Source organism: Mytilus trossulus, chromosome 4 (genome assembly GCF_036588685.1).
Source record: "Mytilus trossulus isolate FHL-02 chromosome 4, PNRI_Mtr1.1.1.hap1, whole genome shotgun sequence".
Lineage (NCBI taxonomy): Eukaryota > Metazoa > Mollusca > Bivalvia > Mytilida > Mytilidae > Mytilus > Mytilus trossulus.
Genome location: NC_086376.1, coordinates 73,307,168 through 73,329,684, shown reverse-complemented (window position 1 = coordinate 73,329,684; position 22,517 = coordinate 73,307,168). Strand labels below are relative to the sequence as shown.

The 22,517-nt window shown below is 32.4% G+C and overlaps 3 protein-coding genes across 3 annotated transcripts; 2 read left to right on the top strand and 1 right to left on the bottom strand.

The window, feature by feature from the left end:
• The first annotated feature begins 208 nt into the window (after positions 1-208).
• Positions 209-3,966, top strand: LOC134714165 (ependymin-related protein 1-like). The gene is made up of 6 exons (XM_063575405.1): positions 209-378; positions 757-867; positions 1,585-1,660; positions 2,537-2,701; positions 3,062-3,144; positions 3,859-3,966. Exons 1-6 carry the CDS (start codon positions 244-246, stop codon positions 3,904-3,906), a joined length of 618 nt encoding a protein of 205 aa, XP_063431475.1. The 5' UTR covers positions 209-243; the 3' UTR covers positions 3,907-3,966.
• Positions 3,967-5,510: 1,544 nt separating this feature from the next.
• On the bottom strand, positions 5,511-14,584 carry LOC134715933 (ependymin-related protein 2-like). Its single transcript, XM_063578499.1, has 6 exons — positions 14,481-14,584; positions 9,711-9,871; positions 9,058-9,171; positions 8,299-8,374; positions 6,212-6,376; positions 5,511-5,635 (listed from the first exon to the last, which is right to left on the bottom strand). The coding sequence occupies exons 2-6, from the start codon at positions 9,840-9,842 to the stop codon at positions 5,544-5,546; spliced, it is 579 nt and encodes a 192-aa protein (XP_063434569.1). The 5' UTR covers positions 9,843-9,871; positions 14,481-14,584; the 3' UTR covers positions 5,511-5,543.
• On the top strand, positions 13,123-15,014 carry LOC134716804 (uncharacterized). Its single transcript, XM_063579812.1, has 2 exons — positions 13,123-13,635; positions 14,058-15,014. The coding sequence occupies exon 2, from the start codon at positions 14,088-14,090 to the stop codon at positions 15,012-15,014; it is 927 nt and encodes a 308-aa protein (XP_063435882.1). The 5' UTR covers positions 13,123-13,635; positions 14,058-14,087.
• Positions 15,015-22,517: the final 7,503 nt, after the last annotated feature.

The window sequence follows — 22,517 nt, the reverse complement described above, 5'->3', positions numbered from 1 at the left end:
GATGATGATTTATTTCTGTATTTTGACCCTAAAGATAAAGAACAAAATCTTCGTGTTCATGTTTATCCGTGTCTTCCATGTCTTCAAACGCTTTTAATGGATTTGTATATTGGTATTATTGTTTATTTATCTTATCTAATTAAACTACGTGGGACCCATAATCAGGTGATTGTTTCTCATATATTAGGTATATAAAACAGTGGGTCATTACCCGTTTCGACAACCTCCTTGCAGACGATAACAATGCTGTGTGGGATTCTTGCTGTTGTTGTTATTCCAACATTGGTCTTTGCATGCTGTCCACCAAAACAATGGGAAGGAATTGAATATACTGCTCTTGGTTCTACAGGTGCTGATGGCAAAACGCATTATACAGAGGTTCGTATGTCTTTAATTCAAAAGCTGTTTCTACAAAACTACGTTAGTTTGTCAGACAAAAATGTCGTATTAAAATAAGAAGTTGTAGTATGAATGTCTTTTAATATCTTCCTATATCTATTTTAAGTATTATTGGTTTAGGGTAAGTTATAAAATAGCATTGATGATCTCATCTCGTAAAAGTAATTTTTATATCTACTACATTTTCGGGTAATCGTGCAACGGTAAATGAGGAAATTGTGGTTCAATTATGACTAGATGATGTTTCTTTTTAATAAGGATTACATTTATTTTATCCATCATTGGTGGATAAACCATTTCATAGGTCTTCTTATTTAAACATTTTTTACCAATGCTTTTGTATTTTCTTGGTTTCAGATAGAACAGAAAGTGTCAGTCGACACGGACCGAAGAATGGTTTACGTGGCACAATCTATGGTTATTGATGGGGCAAATGTAATGCAAAAGGTCCTTCAGAATTACAACACGGTAAGATCTACATGTATATAATTTTGTTATTTGTACAAATCTTTTTTTCTTGCATTCAATTGATAAATATAAAATGCTGTATTTCCTAAAGTTTATTGCAAATGAGTATGTAAAAGGGGTTAAAGTTTTAACAATTACCAAGTGACTCGATTTTGTAAACCTTTCAATTATTATAAAAATGTAGGGCTAAATTTATGTTAAATTGTCAATTTTAAGGTTGTTATCGCGACATAAGTTATGTTTTGATAAATACGTTTTTATGTTGGTTCAGGGTGTCATTCAATTCAAAATTTTTCAAAAATATGAAACATTTCCTTTCGTGTATATAGCAGTGTAAAACAAGAAATAATATTTGCTTTTATGGATAATTCTGTGCAATTATTGTGAAATTGTGAATTTGTATTTTATTTACAGTTTTTTTTAAATGCAGTTTTCAGTACAATTTAAAACAACTTTAAGATGTTGACCCGCCGTGCGATAGAAATTGAGAGATCAAAAAGCCCTAGTGCAAATAATTATGACGCCTCGATAGATTCTTTTAAATTTTGTTTATGACACCTTCCTACTATACGATAGCGACACCGTCGGAAAAAAGACTAAACTAGCCTTTCAATACGACATATTTTTTTGGACTAAATTCTCTGAGACTAAATTAACCCTTGCTGTTACATTTATGTTTAATGAAACAAGTTATTTTAAATTATATATACATTTTAGGCGACTCAATATATAACAAAGAATGGAAACTGTGAAAAGATGGGCGTCACATCAGTAGAACCTGGATGTATCCCACGTATGTAGTAGAATACTTTGTTATTATTAGATTAATTTTCATCGATAACATATTCCAAAATATGAATTGTACCGGTTGACTGGTTTAACTGGTTCAGTTTTTGTGGGAAGTGGATAATACGCCCTTAACACAAATTCCCTAGCATTAAGAATGCACAGGTTCACACGTGTGGTAATATTAACATGTAAAATACATGGTAGAGCTATGTATCAGAAGGAATATAAAGTAATAGAAAAAAAATAAAGGCAACTTTACCGAAGATACAGCTTCAGTGTTCTCACAAAACACATGAACAAATGGCTTGTTTATCAGTTCCTCTTTTAAGTATTTTATAGTTTGTTAGCTAAGAATGTATCATTTATAATGAGGACAACGATATGTTTTTATTTATTTATTTTGATGGTCTGAAACTAAAAACAAACACAGAACATTTCTATCGAAATCAATGAATTGTAATTATTGAAATACGCAGAAGTCGTGTGTTCACCCCATTTGTTTTCATGTCAAGTTAGTACTAATAAGAGAAGGCAAGTTATTTTTTTCATCAATTCATCACTGACGGTAACAATTGTTTTATATTTTTTAATGGAAGTTGATCACTGCATATGGTCAAATGGTTTGCTCTCTGTTGAAGGACGGACGGAGACGTGGTATTGTTTACATCTTAATTTGTCCTTTGTTTTTTGGATGGATATTGTCGTATTGTCAATCATACTACATTAACTGGTCCAGAATTTTTTTTTATATAAATATGGTCGTTATGTTTCTTGTTTGAATTGTTTTATATTCTATACGAATTTATAGTTTTCAAAATTAAACGACAAGAAGACTAAAAAAACAAATTAATACCAATTTTAATCGTCTTTTGTTATTTAGAAAATGCTACCGCAGTATTAAAGTCGTACATGGGTGCTGGAAGCTCTAAGATTATGACAACAGTTTACAAATATGATACTGGCATGTCTACTTCCTATATAACTATGGCTGATGACGGTTGTATACCAATGGCATATGAAGCAGCCGGTCAGAATGCTGATGGAGGTAAAATATATTTACTTTTAACGTCTTGAACTCAGCGTTTTGATTGTATGTTATATTTGTCAACACAAGATACGGACATCACTGCCCACGAATTATCTTATTTCTAAGAAACACATTGTAATAAGCCTACAGGCATGCGGCACACATATTCAACTTAACTGAAGAAAAAAACATGGAGACAAAAGAGAGACACCAAAGATATATTCAAAACATAGAAAACTAAAGACGTCAGCGATACGTTCCACTCCAAAAACAGGGGTTGATCTCAGGTTCTCTGTAAATCCTACGCCACTTGTGACACAAGATATAAGATTAACAAAATACCATGAAACCAGATGACAAATTATATTCGCATTTCAGGTGGATACCAAATGACAGTTGAGTTTTTTGGAATAACACCAGGTATTGCAGATACGTCAGTCTTCAATGTACCAGCTCAGTGTGTAAGTATTGTTTTCGTTTTCTTTTTAGAGAAACTAATTATATACACTATGCTAAAAGAGCATTTGGTCTGATTCCGAGCACTTAACCGCCCAAACGGCAAAGAAATACAAACCACATGACAATAAAAACTTGAAACAATACTAATGGTGATGCAGCATCAAAAGTTACATATTTTTGTAAAGGTGTAACACCACTAATTCGGGACCGGCCAGAAAGCACATACCAGAAAGTAGTACATATTTAACGCAAAATAGTTCCTACGCATGAGTGTAACTTTCAAAATATGTAAGATATTTAGGTAGTTTTGGCATCAAATGAAAGCTGAAGGACTGTAGAACACTTTTGGACTTTTAATTTTAAATATTTAAAAAACTGCAGCAACTTTTAAAAAGAGGGTACATTTGGTCTGTTTGTCAGATCTGAAGTACCTGTTTTGGTACATCCGAAGTTCCGGAAACCAGTTCTTTCTTATATGCAATGTAAGGTATGCTGATTTTTTCAGTAGAAGACACCATAAAGTGTTGCTTTGACATGCAATGATTGCCACTTCATTTGAACTTAAAATGAAAGAGGTGTGCCCGGTTGAAATGGAGGAATTTAACATAGAAAGTAATGGGACCATGAATTAGTGTTGTACTTCCTAAATAATCTCAATAACTTTTTATTAATTATATTTATGTTTTCCGACTTTAATTGGGTTTTTTCTCTTACAGGGTGCAAATGTACCTGCATTTGCCGGAATTGGAGTTGGAAGACGATAAATGATTTATCAATTGTTTGCTTTTTTACTTTTTGTACAATAAAATCTGTTACCATTTTAACTGTTTTAATCATTTAGAAAGACACTATCAATTTACCATTGATTAAACGTCCACTTAATAGTTAAACGCTTATCAGTAGATATTTCGTTTATACTCAGGACAACAACAAGTCCAACAATTTAGACTAAAGTGTGTATTCAAAAATGAGAAAGAAATTGTAAATGAATCATTATGGGTTAACACTTTTACTTGCTACTAAAAAAGAAAGGACTGTTATGTAGGATTCTGAAACAAGACGCATATCCCCCTTTTAGATTAGTGTTCTGTTTTTGTTTATTTGTTTTAAAAGATTGAAAAACACATTAAAAGCAGATGATCTGTGATTTCCTTCATTTGTATGGCTAAAAGAAAGCATAGAAAACACGCAAAAAACAAAACACACAAAAATTGGCAAAGGAATGTTGAAACTGACATACTAAATTAGACTAATTTTAGGGTTACATTATATATACATACCATTTGCATGAGAAAAACGACGGGTGCCATATACAGGATTACATTTCTAACCTTCCAGAGAATCTGAGATACCCTAAGTTTGTTTATGGGGATATGCGTGTTGCTCAGTCTTGTTTTTTGTGAACTTTTATATGTCTGCTTTTTGTTCAGCCATGGCCGTTTAGTATATTTTGCCTATCTCTTAAATGTCTTAAAAACGCGAATTAAGACATTTAAATATACCTAAAGACTTTCTAAATATTCATTTGTTATTGAAATAAACTAATTAATTAAATAAATTTTAGCTATTATGATCTCCATGGAAATGAGATGTACCAAAGCTAATACAACTGCATATAGAAGAACATAGACTAATTAGAGGTGGTTTCCTTTAAACTAGCATATACGCAAACTTTCACTTTTAGAATATGATGAACAAACACCTGAAGTAGTAATTGTTGGGTTTTGTTGGTGGATACTTGTAAAATATGTATTAGTTTCGAAGTCAATAGGCTATGACTGAGGGATGGGTCCAAATTAGACTGAGGGTGGGTCCAAATAATCTCCATGGAAATGAGATGTGTGAATGCTTATATATGTACAACTGCATGCCTAACAAATATCATTGACTTACTACTAGTTGTACTTCATTTACTGACCTAATCATAAATTAAAACATTTTTGACGTTGCCATTGCACACGCCGGAAACAGCATAAATATGACTCGCTTGTGGCTTGCTTTTGACTCTTATCAAGGCGAGACCAAACAAATCATTAGACGAATTTCAATTATAAATTCCCATATCAATGTGTACAGTATGAAGTATATGAACTAAGCGCTTATTTAGTTTTTCACAAAATGCAGTTTATGAGTTTTCAAAAGCTTGTAATTATATGATACTGATATAGAACCAGTACTGGGATTCAACTCAAGTAATGTTTATTCAAAATATACTAAGACTTAAAGAACCTTTTGAAACGATATATGTACTGTGCTGATAAAATGTGCCAAAAAAAAAGTACTTACTCTGTTTTGATAATTGATAATCAAATACATATATATATATTTTTCAATTTATGAATACATTTGCTTCATTTTTTTTTTTTAATTTCAGTAACGCATTTAAAATTTCTTTTTATATTTATTTCATGCAGATTGACGGAATATCAAAAATGGAAACATTCATAGGTGCCACCACTATTCCCATGTATTCTGCCGCCATTTTCATATCTTCTGCAAGTAAAAACAAACGTAGTCATAGAGTTGGAAAAGTAAACACGAAAATTTTTTTTTGTCATCTTTATAAAGCTATTATGGTTTGGTGAGCTACTACATTAATTTACACATCTCTGCATTATGTTCTCAAATGGATAGCTATGTTAATGAAAATTACACCAGACCTACACCATTCTCAGAAATGTTTTGTTAAGTTGCTTCAAGAGAATTGTTTGTCTCTGACATTGCATAAGGGGTAGGGATTACCTTTAATGTAAATTTTTAATCAATCAATAATTTTTAGAGTGGAACTTTGTTACCAAATATGTTGAGGTAGCATCAAGTAAACAATGCACATTATTAAAAAGTTATTGCAAGGATTTAATCTAACGTACAGAAAGCGGCAATGTACTCCCTCAACACGAGATGACTGCGTACTGTGTATTTGTGCATTTCGTATTTATAACAAATGACTGCGCAGGTGATGTACATGTTGTAATTGACTCGTTATAGATATCTCGAGGGCAGATAATATTTTTGAAATAAATATACATATCATAAAATGTTTTTTTCAAAATAAGAAGCTAAATTTACCGCCTGTTTGTGTAACGCCATTGCCTTCGACCATTACTGGTATACATCCATCGTCTGTCATGGTGAGATGTACATCAAGGTTATCTCTTGTAAAATGGTACATTGTTGCCTTCAGAGCTGTCTTCCCTGATCCAATGAAAGACTTAGAAACCACTTCTGCGTTTTCTAAAACAAACAAGGAAACGGTAGTTATACTTAAAGGTATAAAAATGCAGTCTGATTTCTTTATGTTGATTTAGTGGTTGATCCACACGATTTACTGTAAAGTATCACATGATACACATATGAGGGGTTACCATATATATCTTTATTCTCACAAACCAAATTACAAAGGTATAGAGATAATTATACATATTTCAAAATTACATAAATAAATAATGTACGAAAGTAGATAGAGGCATTCACAATTGTTCACCCAGAAAAGTTCAATTTGTTATTAATCTCCTTAATAAGTTTACATAGTTCGTTCAGTTCTGAACATTTTTTTGAATTCATTAAGTCATAAAACTTCAATGTGTTTGGACTATTTCTATAGTAAAATGCAATACATTTTTTTCTACAGTTATCAAAAGCTGAACAATTAAAAATGTGATGGTATTCATCACCAATGGCATCTGAATTACATAATACTCATTTTCTGTTTTCTCTTTCTTTCTATGTTTTGCCATCTTCCAGTTTCTATTGGAAATTTCATGTTCAAAGTTCGAAATTTAAAAAATAAGGATATTTGCCTGTCATCCAAAATATTTAAATATTTCTCAAACTCAAAGTATCTTTAAATAAACGATAATTTAATGCTTTTGGTGATTCCTGTAGGCTTGCCAGCCATTTTTGTTTAAATTGATCTATTAAATTCTGTTTGATGGTTACATGTAGCCATGTTTTATTTACAAAAAAAAGATATTGTTCCATACATATGACAAGCCACACGTGTCTAAAATTGACTTGACTTGTTTTAACCATAAAACATTTGTACCATATTTGGCAGTTGCTAAGTTATACAAAATAAAAGGCAATTTGTCAGGTTTTCCGGTTACCAACTTGAACCAAAAATTTATCATTCGTAACTTAATTGAAATATCTAATGGATATCTTCCCAATTCACCATAAATCATAAAATCAGGAGTAGACTTTTTTAATAGAAGTAATATTTTACAAAATTTAATATGAAGCCTCTCGATTATTGAATTATTTCCAAAACCCCAGACTTCACAACCGTACAGAAGTATTGGTTTAACAATTTTATCAAATAGATCAAAACAGGGATGTTCTTTTTCTAAATCCCGTGTTTATGTTATTTTTCATTCTTTTTCTCAGATCCATCTCTTTTGCCTCACTATATCCCGCATCTCACTATTTTAACCTCTATACCCAACATATCATAGAAGTAAAATCACCAAAAATACCGAAATCCGAGAGTTCTAAACGAAAAGTCGCTAAGCAAATGGCAAAATCAAAAGCTCAAACACATAAAACGAATGGATAACAAATGTCATATTCCAATGGTGGCAGGTTTTCACCCATTATATTCTATAGGGCGAAAACGCAAATTCGAAAACGCGAAATCGGAAAGAAAAATATTTTGCATTTTTCGTGTTTTCGACCTATATAATATGATGGGCGAAAAACGAGAAATGACCTTAACCGGCCAGCATATATTCCTGACTTCGTACAGTAATGTTCACGTACTAAATATTGTAATTATGAGCATTCAAACACTTATACAACGTGTCGGCAGACAAATAAGACATCTTAATATACTATCTTACTTGGTATACAACGTGTCGGCAGACAAATAAGACATCTTAATATACTATCTTACTTGGTATACAACGTGTCGGCAGACTAATAAGACATCTTAATATACTATCTTACTTGGTATACAACGTGTCGGCAGACTAATAAGACATCTTAATATACTATCTTACTTGGTATACAACGTGTCGGCAGACTAATAAGACATCTTAATATACTATCTTACTTGGTATACAACGTGTCGGCAGACTAATAAGACATCTTAATATACTATCTTACTTGGTATATAACGTGTCGGCAGACTAATAAGACATCTTAATATACTATCTTACTTGGTATACAACTTGGCTCAGAGCTCGATACATTCATCGTAAAACATGCGCCACCTTTGATAACATACTGAAGACCCTACAATATAACTAAAACATGCACCACCTTTGATAACATACTGAAGACCCTACAATATAACTAGAATATAAGTAAAAGTGGAGTTTTTTTAAATTCCTTTTAATGCACTTTTTGTATTGTAACAATTTACATTCGTCATTTCGGGGCCTTTTATAGCTGACTATGCGGTATATGTCTGGATCATTGTTGAAGGCCTTACGATGAACTATAGATATTCATTTCTGTGTCGTTTTGTCTCTTGTGGAGAGAGTTGTCAAATTGGGAATCATGCCACATCTCCCTTTTTACATGTATAGCTCCGATGGCCAATCCGAAATTATTATTTTAGGTCTTTTAATCTACAAATTACAAAAAAAGCTCCCCATTAGCATATGTACTCCAACAAAAGTTCTAAAATGTAATAAAGTACATATTTTCATCAAGAAAATATGTTCAATTAATTTCAAATCCCAAACTGCTGCTACAAATGAATTAATCAACTTTGGTATTATAGGGCATTAAACTGACCATTTACATTGGCATAATCCCAAATAGAACTCTGTCTTCATAAATTTTCTCTATTTATTTGAGTATTTTTAAGGGATCTTTATTTTAGTCGATTTTGATACACTTATGAATGTTACTGTTTTCTTTTACATATTCATGTGCTGTATTTTGTTTGGATGTAATTTTTAACAACTTACTGTGGTAAAATCTTGATAAACTTGTTGTAAATATTCAGGTCCACCATTAAGACTTATCGTTTGATTTACATAAACCTTCCGAATGATTTCATCGACAACTGTGTCCTGGGACATCTGTATTACAAGGCAGATATGTATTTGAACTTTAAATATTAAAATATATTATATGAAAAAATAATTAGCACACACACTTAAATATGACTCTTTAGAAAATGACGACAAAAATAAAGTATGATCATCTATGAAAATTAAGACACTAATAGAACAAGACTCCTTTTAAAACTGAAGTGATTCACAGACACGAGCAATTAGCTGATGATTTTAGGAATCAACAAAATTATGTGAAAGGCTGCAATCTCTCGAAACATATATATATCGTCGGAAACTTATAGTGTGCTTTTTTTTACTCAATTCGCATGAACATGATGAGTCATAGGAGTTACGGAAGATGCTTTCCAAATATGTTGCCCTCCTTTGGTTATCATACATGTATGACATTGTGTTGCGGTCTCTGTGACGTATACCCGTAAATAATGAAAAGGTTTTCTATGTTCTCCCTCCTCTGTTTTTTACTTAACAAACTACACAATATGAGGACATTCTTATGACGCTAATATCTTATTTTGAATATTGTAAAATAAATTAAAACTTACTTGCGTATGGTATTCTTGTCCATCAGCTGTTTTTGTATTTGAATCAATATAAACAGTCCCCCTCCATTGTTTCGGGGGACAGCATGTTAATACTAAAGCCAGTAAAGCCAGGAGTAGGATGTTCTGGAACATTACGGATTCTTTGAACACAGTCTCGTTAACTTTAAGATTTATAAATAGTGTAATTGTAAACATTTCCCTATCAATTTCTACTGATTAACATGATAAAGCATGCACCAGTGCGGATTTTCACCTTGAACAATTATCTCAGATTTTACTTTTTTTCTATGTGTCAGACCACCAATTAAAAATCCCTATCTGTTCAACCACATTTTGCAATTTTCACAACATTCTTAATATTTTACCTTAAGTTTAACTTCATAGAAACCAGGTATACCCTGAATTATAATGCATGTATCACCTTTTTACATGCAGAACGTCTGGTTATCTTCAATTAATATACTATAGAGCTCATTAATTCTTAACTCAGACACGTGGATTTTGACTCAAAATGGGCTAAATATATTTCTCTTTCATTAAAAACTTAATTTCTGCAAAATTTGTTGGTTAGTTTAAGTAAACAATGTCGTTTTTTTATGTAATATATACGTGTTTCTCGTTTCTCGTTTTTTTATATATATATTGGACCGTTGGTTTTCCCGTTTGAATGGTTTTACACTAGTAATTTTGGGGCCCTTTATAGCTTGTTGTTCAGTGTGAGCCAAGGCTCCGTGTTGAAGGCCGTACATTGACCTATAATGGTTTACTTTTTTAAAATTGTTATTTGGATGGAGAGTTGTCTCATTGGCACTCACACCACATGTTCCTATATCTAATGACATCAAACGCATATCATTTGTGTCATAGTAGGCCTACTTTTACAAACGTTCTAAATTGGAGAGGTTAATTGGTGGTCTGATACCTTCTACTTCTTCGGAATTTGCAAACAGAACGAAATAATTCTTGGAATTTCAATTATAAATGTTCAAGGTGATAAACTTGCAAATACATAAAAGGCCATGACCCCTTCTGTAAAGTGTTTGAATATAATTGCTGTGTTTACAGGATATTTACCTGTATACCAACTTTCATTGTACAAACAACTGAAACTTGCATTTTATTTCGAAACATTGATATGAATTGAGATGGCAAAAGATATTTCTTTAGAAAGTCACCTCCACACAAAGAAACTAACATGATATTTTTTTTTTATTCACAAACAGTAGTAGAGTAGAACGGATGACTACAAATTGCAGTAGCATGCCCAACACTTGATTCTTTAAGAAATCATATGCCACCAACTATCTGTTATCTAAATTCTGAATCTTATTATCCGAGGGTGCCACCAGCCCAGTTGTCAGCAATTATGTGTTAAAATTACAACCCATGTATCTGTGATGAGTTTATTTTCAATACACAATCTCTAATCCAGTGGCGGATGCAGGAATTTTCGAAAGGGGGGGGGGGGGGGTGCTAGCCCAGGGAAAAGGGGGGGGGGTGCAAAACATATGTCCCGATTCAAATGCATTGATCGGCCAAAATAAAGGGGGGTGCGCACCCCCGGAACCCCCCTCTGGATCCGCCACTGCTAATCATTGATTGTTTAAATTATGTTTATAGCCATATAACATGGTGGTGTTTACTATTTGGTGTTCCCAATTTATCATATATTTTCATTTTAAAACAAAATTACTGTTTGTAAATTTCAATCTTATGAGTTGTGTTGTATAATTGGATAGAAGGATACATTAAACAATATATACACTTTAATGTGAAATTAAAAAAAAACACAAGTAGATGTGCTATATATAAAGGAAGATGTGGTATAAATGCCAAGGAGAAAACTCTCCATCCAAGTCACAATTTATAAAAGTAAACCATTATAGGTCAAGGTACGGTTTCAACACGGAACCTTGGCTCGCACTGAATATCAAACTTTAAAGGGCTCCAAAAAATTACAAGGGTAAAACAATTCAATAGGAAAACCAACGGTCTAATCTATATGAAAAACGAATTATCACATAAATTGTATGATTGTTAAACATGTTAAAGAAAAAGACTATATCCAAGAGACAACAATAGTAAAAACAGCCATCAATAATGAACAAAACCGATACTGCCAAACATAAGAAACATTTATTATAACACATTTACAGACTGAGTAAAAAAAGTAAAGCATGTATAAATCACAAAAATCATGTATTAGAAAAAATGTAGACAAACTGAAAAAGAGTAAACTTAAGAATTATACAAATATAGAATATGGCGAATTCTTTTTATTTTAACTTGCATATACATAATCTTATTGTACATTGTATCGATTCATCCCGCAATTGTGTGTTTATGCTTTGGTCATTATAGTATTTCATTTTTGCATATGTGCCTTTTCAATAGAGTGTCTATATGCCATTTGAGTTTCTTTGTTTACATAGTTGACAGTAGTTTTCCATTCGTTTAATGTGTATTAGCTTTTGATATTACCATTTGGTAAGCGACTTTCCCTTTTGAATTTTCCCTGGAGTATGGTATTTTTGGTATTTTACTTTTTATATCTGATACATTAGAGATGACAATTGTACTTCATCAGGTGTGCATTTTAGTGATGCTCTAGAAAAAATTGGTAAATAACAAACCTAATTCAAACGTTATAGAGTGTAAAAACATCATTAAAGGACCAACAGTGAAGCTATATAAAAAAAGAAGATGTGGTATGATTGCCGATGAGACAACTATCCACAAAGGACCAACATGACACAGACATTTACAACCATAGGTCACCGTACGGCCTTCAACAATGAGCAAAGCCCATACCGCATAGTCAGCTATAAAAGTTCCCGATAAGACAATGTAAAACATTTATACCTGGTACAGCAGAAATGTTTTTTTTTTTCTTTCTGAGTACTTTCTCTTTTCTTGTATCTTTTCCCGATGATCGCTCTTTGACTTTCTGTTCAATCCAGATGAACATAAAATGTCCATATAAAATATGACAAAAGTAGATGTGCAATAAGCACCTCTTACAAATAACCAAATACATATTAAACCTATGCATTCGTGTTCAACCTTATGAAAAAGGATACCATTGGGTCGCAATTCTTCAATAGAGTATGTTGAAGTTGTACAAAGAACGTTTGCTTCAATTAATGAAATTATGTTGTGTGCATTATAATTTTGTCAAACGGACAAGTGTCAGCAAATGACAATAACAATCAAAACCAAGGAGTAAACATAGACTAAAGAAAGCAAAGGACATGTACATCAACCGTTGTCAACAGTTATAAATAATAAATTAAAAAAAAACACGAACTCCACTAAAAACCGGGAGTGAAATCGGGTGCTCCAGAAGGTAAGCATTTCCTACACCGTATACGACACTTGTCGTGTTATTTCTTTGTTTAGTCCGGTTATGATGGAAGGTTATTATGACTGATGAAGAATATCAGATATGATTTCTGACGTACTTTTGTCATAATGGCCAATCAGCTCATGATGGCGACCGTAACATTTCTTGAGTGCTGATCTTAATTTGATTAATTCATAGCCCTGTCTTAGCAATTTTTGAGAAAGCAGTATTTCCTTGTTCAACAAAATTAACGTACTTTGAGCTAGCTATAGAGTATCGTATCAATTGAGACACATATACTCCATATGCTGGTGCGGCTGGGATGTTGCTACATAGAAATGTTTGAAACAACTGTAAGTAGATATGTCATACTGCAACATATTGAAGATATTTCAAATATACATGTGCAAAATGAATTTACACATACACGTCTATACAAATATAATATCCTCAGCCTAATGTATTTAGTCATTTGTTATGTATTGTGCTAGATACACAATACCGGAAATATTATACTTGTTATAAGAATGTGAACCGGATGTATTAACGACAATACAATACGAAGTTTATCATGTTTATATGGTAAATTTGTTTTCTTTATATATTAAAATTAAATTATTCTCACATTATTAATAGTGGCAATATTCAGCTACACTTGAAATGCTAATCAATCTACATACATTATTCATTTTCATTAATGTGATGGACAGATAGGAAATGCACCTAAATGTAATAATTACAAACAGAATAAAGATTTATGATTACAGGTAAATTTTCTTCAAGCTGGATAGAGAGAAATGAATGAAATAAATTGTATAATAACTTAACCTTTTCATCATATACAAATATATATCATTCTGTTCTTTTAAAAAATTGTTAATGTTGGGAAATGCTGATTTGCAAATGCAACTTTCGTTGAAACACGTAAAAAAATAGTTGCTAAAGAAAAAACGACGATAACAATTTATGATTAACACTAAATTTAATCATTTGCGTTCTTTTAGGTTTTAACCTTCCTTCTCTGACCTAGAACTATGTCGACAAAGACAGACCTACAGACGTTCGCCTCATTAGTTACTCAAAATGATACTGAGGGATGCAAAGAAAAACTTCTATCATTACAAGACAATACTAAAGAAAAACTAGTAAATACAAGGATAAGAGGCTTTAAAACTATCCTGCATATGGCTGCTGATCAAAAAGTTGTAGATGAAATATGGAGCTTACTTTTACCATATGCATCTGAAATTAATTTGTACGAAAATTGTTATAAAAGTCCTCTGCAAAAAATTATTCCTTATGCAGATCAAGAACAAAACAATAAATGCTTTACAGTAGGTTTTCCCCGACAATACAATCAACTCAATAAGATAAGAAGTTGGTTAGAAATGACAAAAAATGAGACTAGCCAGAAAGTAAACACTTACAGAAATCATTTTCTGTGTAAACTTTGTCGACTTCGAGGAAGTGATGAAGTTGGCAATATTTCACAAACCGATATCATAGAATTTGCTCGGGAACTTATACAAACGTATCATACCAACCCAAACGGTGACAGTGAACATCGACCATTGCTTTGGGCCATGGAAACAGCTAATCTTCCTCTACTATCTCTGTTTTTGTCTTTCGGAGCAGATGCAAATTGTAGAGATGATGATGACTTTACACCTTTGTTATACTCTCATTGTTTACAGGGAAGTAATACGAGTCTCGATATAGTGCTGTTGTTAGTAAAACATAATGCGGACATTAATATATCAGAACCACAAGGAATCGTGACAGCTTTTCATAAATTATTGTTACTTTTGACACCTGAAGAACTCAAGATGTTTATGGAAAGATGTTCTCCTAAGATTAAGTTATCAACAAAATGCTGTGCATTACCACTGCCTCCGATACACGGATTGTTGGTTCGAGGCCTTTCTGATTGGACAAAGAAAAAATGCAAACAGATATCATAACAAAGGTTGAAATTTTATCCAAATATGGACTTGACCGTAACCAAACCGATTTACATGGTCGTACAATATTACATTATGCTAGTTGGTTTAGATTTACACGTTTGTTGAAGTTTCTTTTGACTATAGGAGGTCAACCATCTGTCAGAGATACATTTGGAAGGACTTGTTTACATTATTCTGTTTTACATCCTTCGAGAAATTACAAGATAAAAAATGAGGAAGAGGAATTGTCTGCATTAAAATTGCTATCTGAAATCATAGATAAGAAGGATTTAGATGAACAAGACAATTACGGAAGACGTGTCCAACACTTATCTTTATTTGAAAACAACACTGCAGCATTGAATTACATGGATGTTTTTGGATTTGATATGAATGTTGTCGATAACCGAGGGAAACCACTTCGGGATTATGACTCCTCTAACATATTAACGAATGCAGTATTGATGGACCAGCATTTTAAATGTGCATATAATAAAGAACCACTACAAGAAAATGAGCTGCCATATTCGTGTTGCAAGACATGCAGGGCAAATGGAAGTACCATATTATATGAGAGAGAATCTGTGTATTGGGAATCAACAAATGCAGTATTGATGGACCAGCATTTTAAATGTGCATATAATAAAGAACCACTACAAGAAAATGGGCTGCCATATTCGTGTTGCAAGACATGCAGGGCAAATGGAAGTACCATATTATATGAGAAAGAATCTGTGTATTGGGAATCAACAGATGTCAAGAGAGAAGATTTAAAAGGTGCAAATCTAGTAGATCTTTTACTGCATGATCATAACTGTGGACCATTAATCATGAGTAACATTGAACGCACTATATTTGAAGATGTCAAGAAATTGGTTAATAAGATATCAGAGCACTTGACTGAAATCGATAAAATTTTTCAATCGGAGATAGAATTAGCAGGAAGTATAAGTGAGGAAACAAAAATTCTACCACTTGATGAATTTGACTTTCAGTTTCATTTAAAACATTTAAGTCCTTGGTTTTATTTCGATACCTTTGAGCAAGCAAATGAAGTGACAATAAAAGATATTCGTAAAGATATCACCGTGAAAAGAGACAATGATACAGACATTGTACATAGTGGGGAATCATTAAGCTGGAATATCTACGAAAAATTTAATTCCTACATTTATACAGTACTCAATTCGAATGATTTTTGGAAAGATTCACCGTTTTATTGGAATGTTCTTCCAATTGCAAAATCTGTAGAATGGGTACAAACAAATCTTGTCGTGGAGAGCTCTCTCACTGCACCCCTACGATTAAAATGGATAGGACTGGAAGCACGAGATCTGAACATAAATATTGATTTAGTACCTGTAATTGTTAAACAACACATACCTGAAGTAATCCAAAACTTGATTCCCTCTCCGGTTACAAACTTTATTAGCCATAGGGAATATCAATGGCATGTAATTTGCCGAAAGAGCGAATTTGCTCGTCTGTCGTTCCTAAATGTAGAGAGATGTATACTAATGCGGCTAATGACAGAAGTAAAAGATGCATATAAATTGATAAAGTCTTTGCGGAGTTTCTGTGATTCAGGATCATTTTGCAGTCCCGAAATTATTACATCATATATGTTGAAGAATGCTTTGTTCTTTGAACTCGACCCACATCTGTCGTATGGTCTTCTTAATGACCAAATGGTATCTCATAGCTGCTATACACCAAGTCACGAAATAGCATTACGACTAATGAGGTACAATCTAGCGTGTTCATTAAGAAATAGAACTGGTTATATTCACATTTGGGCACTGAAAATATTACATAGACTGAAAACTTGGTTCGCTACTGAAAACTGTGCATTCGTTTATTGCCGTCCAACCGTCGCATTCCCTGACAGCTATGAAGTCCGTGACGAGTACATGGAGCATCCCTATATTAAAGCATTGGATATGATGACGAACCTCCTTCTTGACTTAGCAATAAAAAGACGGAAGTGATACAAACAGATGCAATTCGTACTGTCGATGGGAAGTCTTAAATATCAAATAATGTTATTTTTCCCAGAATAACTTTGCATCAATAATATTTATGAAAGGTTATTTTTTTTTTTTGGATTAGAAAAACAATAAGATTATATGGTACCAAGCTTAAAATTTGATACGCCAGGCGCACGTTTCGTCTTCATTGAGAATTTCAAACAAGTGTTAATAGAGGTCTGTCATTTGCAGACGTACAAATCGTATCAGATACGTTGACGTATACGCATTTGCAGATTTACCAATAAACATTATGTGATCCCGAGCTTTACTTGTATATACTTTCAATAATGCAAATGGGCAACTGATTGTTTTCAATTGCTAGTATTTGATTGCGTAGCTGACTAAATTGTTGGAAAAGAGGGACGTAAGATACCAGAGTGACAGGGAAAAACTATATTAGTCTTTAGCTCGGGATCACATAACAGTTTTTCATTTTTAGCCATGGCGTTGTCAGTTTGTTTTAGATTTATGAGTTTGACTGTCCCTTTGGTATCTTTTGTCCCTCTTGTATATCTGAAGATGATTGTACGTCAACGTTTATGATACGGTTGATACGTTTTTATACGACCTCTATTACAAAAGTATTGCATACTAATTTTACACTCTTTAGTTTTCTATGTTGTGGTATGTGTTCTATTATTTGTCTTTTTGTCCTTTTCCTTTTCATTTTTAGCCATGGCGTTGTCAGTTTATTGTTGATTTATGAGTTTGACTGTCCCTCTGGTATTTTTCGTCCCTCTTTTACAGCTGATATGATATGTTTTGATATTTCCAAACACTTTCATTTGAATTATCATTGATATGGTCATAATTTTAAATCAAACGTTTGCAAAACTTTCTAAGGATGTTGTAGACAAAACAAGCAGATTTATATTTTCACACAATATGAAAATAAGAAGATGTGGTTCTATTGCCAATGAGCTATGGAAAAAAATTTCTACAAGCGACTAAATGCATTTGAAATTAACAACTATAGGCCACCGTACGGCCTTCAAAAATTAACGAAGCATATATTATATAGTCAGCTATAAAAGGCCCCAAAATGACGAAGTATTGTTTTATAAATCTATTACACATAAAATGAAAGATAAAGATTGTCACAGGTTCTTTTATGAATGAACAAAATATCTTTGTATGAATCAGTGCCCTGGTTGATATGAACATGTAAAGATTAAGTATATTACAGTAAAACAAAATATAAGTCAAACAATTGTTTAACACTTTTATCAAAAGGTAAGTAAAATGATGTAACAAAGACAAAAAAGAACGAAAAAACATAACGAAAAGCTGAACTTAGATGATGCTGTGGGCGTGGTCATGTTAAATTATCTAACCCATTAGGTGAACGAGGTTTATATATTTAAAGTTACTAGGCAGTTATTTGGGCGCCTGCTAAGATTTTCTCAATGTTTTTTCCTTTTTTGTGAATTTTCCTATGGTAATTGCACCAAGCTTATAAAACCCGGTAGTCACGATTTTCGACTTTCCTTTGATGGAATTCATAAATATTGTGACGAGGACTATTCAGGCAGTGGGGTCAATTAAATAAAAAATTTCTACATTTTGCTAGCAAAGGGTCACGATCCACCCCCCTGAAAAAACAATAAAGGAACTTTTGAGACATACACCATTTCAACATATCGTTTTAAAGAATTAGATAGTCGGAATAGGAGTGGTTTAAATGTCATTGTGTTTTATGCATTTCCATGTCTTAGTGTATAAATAATTAGCGATAAGTTGCATCTTATTGTGAAATATCTTCATTGGTCTTTAGAAAAAGCTCATATATTTCATAGCTTTTATTAAAACAGATTTCTTTTAAAGAAGTTAAGATATTCAGATAGTTTGGCATCGATCATCACCGAAGAGATCTTAATTGACAAAATGTGCATCCGATGCAGTAAGTTAATACTGTTGTAATGGTTGCTACATTAATTTTCATAAAACATATGAAGGATTTTTTTAAAACTCAATGAATATTAGAGTTGTCTATCTTTGTATAAAAAATCGTGTGATACTGTTATGGATCTTTATATTTATTAATATAACATAACAATTATTTATGTTATTAAAAGGCAGAAAACAAGTACCCTCGAGATCATGTTTTCTCAATCTTCATTATGTTCTCTTAGAAAAATAGAAAACTGTAAGAACAAATAGTATGTTTGATAAGTATCAAGAACATACAATAAGTGAATATGGAGACATGTAAATTGAAGAATTATCAATCTTCTTCTAAGAAAGGTATTTGAATGCTTTGTAATAAAATTGAGAATGGAAATAAGGAATGTGTCAAAGAGAAAACAACCCGACAATATAAAATACAACAGCGGAAGATCACCAATAGGTCTTCAATGCAGCGAGAAATTCCCGCACCCGGAGGCGTCCTTCATCTGGCCCCTAAATAAATGTATCTACTTGTTCAGTGATAATGCCAATTAGAGGTAGAAAATAAGCCGGATTCACTTACTTGTTTTGGTGTATTTCATATCAATACATTAATTAATCTTCAGCAATACAAGCTTACTCGCTGTTATGTCTATAAGTTACTGTAAACCACCCAAAGTTTAGAAGTCAAATCTTGCAGGAAGTAAATTCAAATAGACATTTATTAATGAATTTCTGACGTGTTTACTTAAAAAAAAATCATTGATATGGTCATAATTATAATTGTTCACAAAATGTATGTGCTTATGATTCTATTCACAAGAAATAGATTATATTATATGTAACTGGCAAAACCGTTCGGAATGTTGGGTCTTCCATGCTAATCAAATTATAGCGGACTATGCCGTATGGGCTTTGCTCATTGTTAAAAGCCGTACGGTGACCTATTCTTGTTAATTTCTGTGTCATTTTGGTTTCTTGTGGAGAGATGTCTCATTGGCAATCATAACACATCTTCTTTTTTTTATATTTAGTACATAACTTATACTTGTTAACGTTTTGAAATCGATCGTCACATATGAGTTTTTATGAAGTCAAAATGCGCTTTTGTACATATGACGTGACTCTGTACTTTATATATATCCTATTGTTCTATTATAATTTTGAAAATACTCTGAATGACAACATTATTTTATATATCTACCTGTGTGACGTTTACATTCTGACGTCAAATTTCGACAAATGCTGCTTATATTTACTTCATTCTATATGTTGCCTTTATATGACGCAGTGTCTTATCATAATCAAATTTGAACGATATAAATATGTGACATTTTTATTGAATGGACATCTGTTAACTTTCTTTAAACGAATTGATCTTAGTATCATAATTTAATAAAAAAAAAAATTACTTTCTACTTTTTCTTTTACCATAACATGTACCGGTATACAGATCCTGTCCTAATTACAACGTGCAATGGTGTCTGCAGATTGTGTAAAAGAAAAGAAAAGAAAAGACACCAGAGGAACATTTAAATTTTTTAATCGAAAATAAATTGACAACATCAAATTTACTTGGTTTGTAATAACATGACGAATGCCACATATGGAGCATGATCTGATTACCAATCCGGAGCGCATGGGATCGCCCCTGTTTTTGGTGGGGCTCGTTTTGCTCGGTCTTTGCTTTACTATGTTGTGTTTTGTGTACTATTGTTTGTCTGTTTGTCTTTTTATTTTTTAGCCATGGTGTTGTCGGTTTGTTATCGATCTATGAGTTGTACTGTTCCTCTGGTACCTTTCACCCCCTGTTCGTACATGAATACAAAAATTTTCTACAACCTTCTTTTTTGTCATTGGCTTGTTTATTAGTAGAGTTGTGATTTTTGTTGTATTTACTTATCTTAGCAGGCAGATTAATTTACAGCCTCGAAGAATTATTTGACATGGGGTTAAACATTTAAACTCCACATAACCGTTAATCGTAACACAGATATTCAAAATGTATGCCCAATCTAATAAATTAGCCCTTAGTACAAACTTTTTATGTGTCCTTAATATATGAAATTTAGGAATTATACATTCATAAGAAAATTTGACAAAATATTTGGGTTAGTTTGACTGAAGACTCGTCATAAAAAGTATTTTAAAAATCTTTAAAAGAGGCGAACGACCCCCCCCCCGAAAAAATATTTGTTTTACAAAATGAACTCCAAGAAAAATTCAAATCGGAAAGGCTATTATCAAACGGCAAAATCAAAATCAAAATCTCTATAATATCAAACGAATGTAAAACAACTATCTTAGTACTTGGTACAGGCATTTCCCTATGAAGAAATTGTGGATTAAACCAGGTTTTAGTAGATGTGTTTCTCGTGGTTTTGGTTTGTAACCCAGATTTGTTTTCCCTCAAACGATTTATGACTTTTAAACATCGTTATACTATTGTTGTCTTTATTTATAGCTAGCTAAATCTCTAACTTGTATGACAGTCGCACAAAAACCATTATATTGATAAGGTGTGGGGACAAAAGAGGATACCAAAACTAATTAATAAAGATAAACCGACTACATACGGTAGTAAACTAAGCAGCGACGAAAGTAAAAACACCAGTCAAAAAGACACTGTATATAAAACGATAAACTGAGGACCGCAGATCCTATTTAAAACTGCGGATGATGCTCAAGAAGAATAAAAAACAATTTTCATATATACATGTAGTAAACTAAGAGTAATTAGTTTATCTATTTCAAATATCTTTTAATTGTTTTTTTGACAGTTGGTTTTGTTCGAAAGTGTTGTAAATAAGTGTCCTATATTAAAGACGATTATCTAATATTGTGAAAACCATTAAACATAAAGACAATCCAAGAGACAAAATATTCAAAATCTACATACACTCTATATTTATACAAACATTATCTGACAGCTACGACATAAAGCAAAATTTATTAATTAAAAAGTTTACCAATTGACTCACTTGAAAAACATGACAGATAGAGAAACACAGTAATACTGATCAACATCACAAGATAAGATTAAAATATTGAAAACAACACGTTATTAATTTCTTGCGTCCGAAGCGCTTTTCTGGATTTACCTTCATCAGGAACGCTCAAAGCCAAACATTTGAAATCCGAAGATGTATAAGTACCGAGCCGTAGAAGAGCTGTATGTCAAAAAATACCTAAAATAAATAGCCAAATTCATATAAAGCCAACTTTGCCTGAGGGAGTTGAAACCTTAGTTTCTTAATAATTTATAAATTTATAAACGGACAATTTTAGTAAAGTTTGTTAAATCATGTCAGTACCGAAATACTGACTACGAGCTGATGATACCCTCGGGGACTGATAGTCCACCAGCAGAGGTATCGACCCAGTGGTGTAAAATATTGAAAACAACACGTTATTAATTTCTTGCGTCCGAAGCGCTTTTCTGGATTTACCTTCATCGGGAACGCTCAAAGCAAAACATTTGAAATCCGACGATGTATAAGTACCGAAACCGTTGAAGAGCTTTATGTCAAAAAATACCTAAAATAAATAGCCAAATTCATCTAAAGCCAACTTTGCCTGAGGGAGTTGAAACCTTAGTTCTTAT